This window comes from Aegilops tauschii, chromosome 4 (assembly GCF_002575655.3).
Source record: "Aegilops tauschii subsp. strangulata cultivar AL8/78 chromosome 4, Aet v6.0, whole genome shotgun sequence".
Taxonomy (NCBI): domain Eukaryota; kingdom Viridiplantae; phylum Streptophyta; class Magnoliopsida; order Poales; family Poaceae; genus Aegilops; species Aegilops tauschii.
The window spans coordinates 299878079-299885195 of NC_053038.3; the positions used below are offsets into that span (position 1 = coordinate 299878079).

General features: G+C 40.8%; 1 protein-coding gene across 13 annotated transcripts; it reads right to left on the reverse strand.

The window, feature by feature from the left end:
• Window positions 1–1085: 1085 nt before the first annotated feature.
• LOC109750273 (serine/arginine-rich-splicing factor SR34) lies at window positions 1086–6567 on the reverse strand. Of its 13 annotated transcripts, none has more exons than XR_012182042.1 (17): window positions 6414–6476; window positions 5925–6127; window positions 5034–5129; window positions 4612–4677; window positions 4419–4493; window positions 4212–4332; window positions 4078–4124; window positions 3928–3985; window positions 3200–3249; window positions 2903–2959; window positions 2744–2829; window positions 2572–2664; window positions 2117–2329; window positions 1960–2031; window positions 1673–1706; window positions 1448–1534; window positions 1086–1370 (listed from the first exon to the last, which is right to left on the reverse strand). XR_012182042.1 is itself a non-coding variant. In XM_073496625.1 (15 exons), exons 3-15 carry the CDS (start codon window positions 5118–5120, stop codon window positions 1356–1358), a joined length of 876 nt encoding a protein of 291 aa, XP_073352726.1. In that variant the 5' UTR covers window positions 5121–5129; window positions 5925–6127; window positions 6414–6486; the 3' UTR covers window positions 1086–1355. The 13 variants fall into 13 exon arrangements, 7 of the variants coding, with proteins under 7 accessions (XP_073352726.1, XP_020164852.1, XP_020164838.1 ...); XR_012182039.1 differs by having other exon boundaries at window positions 1097–1370; window positions 2117–2213; window positions 6414–6468; XR_002229863.4 differs by lacking the exon at window positions 5925–6127 and having other exon boundaries at window positions 6414–6567.
• Window positions 6568–7117: the final 550 nt, after the last annotated feature.

Consider the following 7117-nt stretch of genomic DNA (forward strand, 5'->3'; position numbering starts at 1 on the left):
TTTGGAGTTGCGTCAGAGATTGGCTTCATGTAGCCTGGGACCCTGTTTCTTTCTCAGAGCTCCAGACCCTTGCTAGTAATTTGTCGGGCGTAACCAGACGTATCTTTTGGGTGGGCCTGGGAGCAATTTGTTGGTCTCTCTGGACGACTAGGAACAAATTTACTATTGAGCATGTGGTTTCGGCTAAACCTGTTGATTGCTTATTTAAGTCGTGTGCTCTCTTGCAGCAGTGGAAATCATTGACTAAGGTGGACGACCAAGTTGCGCTGTCTGAGCTGATCTCCAAAGTTCGGGCCTCGACGTCTAATTTTTGCAGACAAGAGCAGGATGCTTAGCTAGTGTGTGCCTCGTCGGCTAGTCTTTTTGGACAGTAATATTTTCGGCCTGCGGCTAGGGAGCCATGTATCCCCTTTTAACTCTCTTGCGTGTGGCCCTGGTTGGGGTCTTGCTGGTTGTGGGTCTTGAACCTTTGTGTATTTGCTACCTGCCTTATGGCTTTATTTATAAAGTCGGGCGCATGCCTTTCCTCTAAAAGATGGCACATACATTCCGGACTCCGACAAAATCCCATGTTTGTCTTTTGGTACTGGAATCCCCACTTTTGTCTCTTGGATACCGGAACCCATACATTCGTACTGCGAAGCGGGCATATACAGATCCCTATTAAATGGCAAAAGTGGCCATCGAACATATAGCAAAGGTTTAAGGGTCCGCCTTGAAGGCCTTGTACAATATTAGGTGCTTAGAGAGGTGTTTGGAAAAATAAACCGAACTTTTTTAAAACCAATGTCTATTTCTTCAAAAGAGACGCGCCTTACACCGTACAAGGCCTTATAGGGCATCAATTCCTTATTACTTTTTTCGCTCCGAATTAATTAGTTTTTTGTTGTCCTAAACAAAAAAACTGGACAAAAATGTATTTTAAGCTGGTGTTAAAAAGATCCATATATTATTCTAGACTTGATTAAACTTAAAAGTCTGACTTAGGACAAATCTAGAACCTCAATTAATTCAGAACAGAGTACGAACTTATACGAGCATACGCTGTAAAACGATGGTAACAGGAACATTGGTGAGAAAAAGCATGAAGCATGAATACACAAACGTCTTGCATGAATTTTTTAACAGAATCCACGAAATAACATTTAACAGACAAAGTACTAGTTGAATGAAAGGCTGGCTGGCAGGCATCGCATATGATAGTGCTCAAGTTCGATGGCTTCAGCAATACAAGTTGACACTGTTCATACAATAAAGGAGACTCATTGGACAGTTGCTGACATCTTCTCAAGAAGCATAGAGGACAACAAATATCTAGACCTGAGCACACGCCTCATCTGCCCAGTGCAGTGCTTCTATTCAGATTTCGCCTGAAAATGTGGACAAGTTAGTCAGAGCAGCCATGCCGTGATCTTCAAGGGACATGTAGACAAGGAACAACATTTACATCAGGTGACCGTGAACGAGATGGACTCCTGCTTGGACTGCGTTTCTTCGGGCTTGCCCCTGGACTTGCCACTACACCGTTTGCCGGCTGGGAACAAACATTAGAGTAGAAACAACATAAGTAAAAAACAAAAATGAAAGAGATCCATAATACTGGTGATCTGCAAAAGTTCCAAAAACATTATAGGGTAGAAACAACATATTAAGTAAACATAAAGAAACTTACAGAAGCAATTGGGGATTTCGATCTTGCTGGTGATCTGCAAAAAGTTCCACAAACAACTGAATTCAATATCCAGAATGCACATTTATATCAGCTTGAGTCCAAAAAGCCTTCATGCCTCACCCGGTATTGGACTAACCAAATGAAAGCGAAAAGAGCTCAAGGAAATGCAAACATCTGGTACTGAATGCAATTAGTGCATGCAAACTACAACCATGTGGAGAGTACAAGTAGGAAGCAAACTCATTCCTCATGCATTGGACTCCCAAGCAAATTCCTAGTCACTGTACCATCATAATCCATATCGTCATTCCTTAAGGCTCTTATGTCCAGAATTCCAAAAAATGCGCTATGCCCAAGCTCTGATGGTAATCAGTTACAGTACATTAGGTAAGGAAAATAGGGTGATTTTAGCTTTCCATAGAAGCTCTCAATAAACGAGCATACCTCATACAACCAACACAACTGTAGCAAATTCCATCCTCAATATCCTAATGTGCAATCCCCAGATCGCCGCACAATCCCAGATAAAATGAAGAGAAGTCTTCAAAAAACACAAGAATCTAAGCAGTTCACATCGTTTGTAGCATAAACTGAGTTCTTGAGAAGGAAATCCCCTTGCAGTCCGACATTATCATGTGCCAACATTATCAAAGGTGTCTGGGAACATAATCAAATAACTGAACTTCGTTACTACTACAGCCAATAGGCTGAAATGACAGAACAACTCATTCTTTAGTATACAATTGTTTTCAAATTAGCAAGCTTCTTTGCAAATGTATCAACAAATATAGAATACAAGTAAATATTACAGGAAGCCTAGATCATGTTGTACACCTGAAAGCGTAGTAGAGTACTACTATTTTGGAGGTTGGGAATCTACTGCAATCAATGTATATTACCTTGATGGAGAACGTCCTTTTGATGCTGAACGAGAACGGGAAGAAAGAGACCTTGATCTGGACCTAGATGCTGAGCGGGCCCTGGGAGATTTGCTGCATATAACAATTTCATACAACTAAGATACTTATAAAACAGAATAAAAAGGACACCATCATAATACGATATATAAACCTTGGGCTCCTGCTTTTGCTGCGGCTACGACTTGGGCTCCGGCTACGTGAGTAGGAGCGCCCACGTTTGCCATCATATTCCTTCACCTGCAGAGAAGGCACATGGTTAGCCTCATGAACCAGAATCCCAGGACTGACTAGGATGCAAGCAAGTGCTTACCCTTATATAACCTTTAGAAAACGCATTCTTAAATTCAGTGTCATCCAGTTTCTTTATCTGCAAGCGATAGTCAACAGCCAAGACGGTGTAATTAGAACAAAAAACATAGAAAGAGAACGACAAGAACTACTAATTAGTATAACACAGTAACAGTATAAAAGATTCCTATACAGTGCAATAGTTAGGTATTTTCACGCATCCAAATTAGTACCAGCAATGGTCATTGGATGAAAACCTTAATACAAATAGACAAATGAATTAGAGAGGATACAATAAAACAGATTAATACAGACTTACAGCATATTTCATATCATCATAGTTTGTGTAGTCCACAATTCCTATGGTGCCTGTAACAATATAAAAACACAGGTCAAGACACTAAATATACAAGGAATCATTATTGCTTCAGAGTACTATATGCATAAAGGAAACGAAAAATGGTATGGTAGTAAATGCAAAGCATAAAGCCGCAAATGAAATATGGCATAACATGCACATAAAGTCAGAAAGTGCCTTATAGTAGAGTAGGAGCTGCTGCCATCAACAGAAGCACAAAGGGAACAAATCACTGGTCCTGATGAAGAAAACCCTCTTCTTATAGAAATATAAACAGAAACAAACGGTATTTTGTTGTGGAACATTTCAGGTAATATGAGTGCCTAGTTTTGTCAGACTTGATTAAGCATTGGGATTCTGGACAAACAGAACAAAAAAAATGTCTTGAATAATTATTAGTAGAATGCACTTGCTGGTAATAGGAATTCTGCTTCAATTTTTTTCTTAGCTATTCAGATTTCACATGCTTGAGGAGTTATTCTTACAGGTGGTGGTAAATGATCGGGTGTGAGTTGAGGGTTAGATGGGAATTTCAGAATGGATCTGGGACTGAACTTTCCCTTTGTAAAAATAGCTCCAGAGTTATCACATTAAGCACATACTTCACTGCTTCTTAATAGTTAAGATGGGTGTTAAATCAACGTAAGTCAATTAGTATAAACCAAAGGTGTGCTCAAAATCAGGCTTACCGCCGCCTTCACGATACACTTCTGCGAAACAAACATCACCAGCCCTTCGCATATGGTCCTGAGCAGAGATTATTCAGGCAAATATTACTTGCTCGCATGAAAGAAAACATTTTACAGCTAAAATCAAGAAAGAACGGATGATAATAAAACCTTTAAATCTTGCCAGGACGCAGAAGAAGGCAGGCCAGTAACCAGAACTGTGCACAATATTGCAGAGATTAAGCTTGCTGGCAGAGGACTGGGTACTTAGCATTATTTTCAATATTATCTGTAAAAAGCCATACCACGGTAATCCGTGTGCCTGGAGACACCCCGGCGTCCGCCACCGCCGCCGCCGCCACCAAAGCTGCTAGAACGATCATGAGAGGGGCCACCACTACCTCTCCCACCATGAGCAGGTTCCACCTGCACACACCACACAGAAGTGGGCATTACACAGAGAAATTAGAGACTTTGAATGGAGTAAGTTGCTAAGACTATAGTGTTGTTACTCTTAGACGATTTCCATCGAAGTTATACCCATCCCGTCCAGCACAGGCATCTTCGGCGTCACGAGGATCTTCAAACTACAAAATTACATATAAGCTTATCATCAGTTTGTGCCCACTTTGTATACAGCAATGATGTCTCAGCAGGAGAACAAAATAGAGTGAGCACTATCAAGAGCATTAGGTTGTATATTACCTCAACAAAAGCATAGCCAGGCGGCCTTGGAGGAACCTTCAGGTCAATATCAACAATACGGCCATACTACATGAACAAGGCTGATAATATTAGACCTTTGCACAAAATCATACACGCAAATTCAGCAGTAGAAAACTAGTACATCCTGGAGCCATATCCTGACTTGAGATTCAGGAAAGTTGGATGGAAGGTACATGAGGCATCAGCCTTCTCAAGTCACTATACTTCTCTTGTCTTTGTTTTCTTTTTGCACAACGGTACCATATTCTACATCCCATTAAATTGCACAAATCGTACTGCTAATTTAATTTGGGAACAAGAATAACCACATCACAGAGATGAATCTAGCGAACATGGCTTAACAGAGAGCTTAGCGCAAATTCCTTATTTTACAACATAATGACAGAAATGAATTGCAAGACCTTGTAGAAGAGGTCCTCCACCTCCCTCTCCCGGATATCCCCAGGGAGGTTGCCAACATAGATCGTCCTGCTCCAGCGCCTGCTCATCCCTCCCTGCTGCAACCAAAGAAGGGCGTGTCAGTCAGATCCTACGAGCAACACGGACAAAAAATAACAGATATGTCTCCCCCCCGCATCTCCCCAATCAAAACAGAGCATGGTCCGTCTCCCCAACCCAAACGGAACAGCAAAGAACCTCCCAATAAAATCTATACTAATAATTTGTACGTGCTTTGCACGACAGATCATTATGTTTAAACCATTAAAATAAAAATTTAAACATCTATGTTATGGTTAAATTTATCATGTAATTCAAAAGAAGATTTATGTTTTCTAATGGGAACTCCTTGAAACTTTCATATAATTAGCATAACACACAATGGTGCAACATCGTTCTTTATGAAGCATGGTTGAAGGCCTCGTTTTACTTTCACTAAGAAATTTTATTGATGTGTGTCATGAAATATAGTTTCGCATATTCAAACTAATTAATTTCCAACTTTGCATTTTCCTCCTTTTACCACCATTAAGTTAGTTTTTTCAAAAATATACATTTCTTTTTTGGTCATAATCTCAATCTTTTTACTGGTTTCATAATCTCTATTTCAGTCTTGTGTCCTCGAGATCACTTTGTGTAAATGAAAATATTTTAAGTCAAAAAAAAACTTTCAAGCCTAAATTTTACATGGATTGTTTGAACATTTGTATCTAGCACATAAGGGTAAACCGCTATGGAGTAGTATACTGTACTACTGTAGGTTGCCAGACTGTATACACACCGCACCGAGATACTTCTAGCCTGTACTGGAATTTACAACGTCACCAATTCACAACAGATAACAGGATCCTCACGTGAAAGTTCTGAAGTAAGCCTTGGGGACAGGTGGACAGTAGTAACTTTGCTACAGCCACACAATCCTGCTCCCTCTCCTTGGCTACCTGAGTTGAGGCCTTGTAGGCACGCGATAATATCCTAGATTTCTCTAGAGTAAAACAATGACACTGTTGATGCGAATCCCTTCGCTCCAGGCCATTGGATTGACACTCATCAACGGCTGAAATTCATTCTTAGGCTTAGGGTTCAAAATTTCAAAACTCGTACACTATATTGTACTCCCTCCGTTCCAAAATATAAGTCTTTTAAGAGATTCCAATAAGGGACTACATACGGAGCAAAATGAGTGAATCTATATTCTAAAATATGTCTATATACATCCGTATATAGTCTCTTAGTGAAATCTCTAGAAAGACTTATATTTAGGAACGGAGGGAGTATATAGTATAGATATAGACTAGTGATTAGCACAGAGGACGGTAGGAGACTGGGAGGAAAAGTCGTACCTGAAGACGATGCGGATTCCAAGGGGGGGCGGAGGCTAGGGTTTGGCTTCGCGGCCGCGCAGTCTTTCGAGAGGGGGAAAGAGGAGGCTGAGGAGGGAGAAGGGTTTATGACCACTGACCACTCGGACAACAGACAAGTGCGCACCGGGTTCGTGGGAGGAGCCGCGTTCACTTTGGGCCTACTTTTCACGCGGTATGGACTGGGCTTTGCTGCCTCCAGATTCGCTCACCAGTAGGGCTCTCTTACCCCTCAAAAAAAAAACCAGTAGGGCTCTTTTTTTTTGACCAGGTATATATATCTACTAAAACTCCAAGCTCCCTAAGAATGCTGCTTTCTAGTGCGTTGGGGCTTTGGAGGGAGCCGGTGGGCCCATATGTAAGTGGCTGGATCGCTGGTACGTCGTTGGATGAATAACTTTGAATAATGATCGTTGGATGAAACCAATCCGACGGTGCAGAGATGGCAAATCCGAGCACTACTGTGACGCCCGGATAATTAAGCTACAGTAATCCCACGCTAATGATGCCACGTCACCACGGTTACTGTTGTTAACCTCGTGATGATTCGAAACCGTTTCAAAATTTAAATTCAAATTAATGTCAATAATAAAAGTTTTCAAAATTTTAAACAAAAATGTTCGGTGGGTGCCAAATATTGCACTGATAATTATTGTGGAGAAAACATATTTTTAGAAAATGCCTAA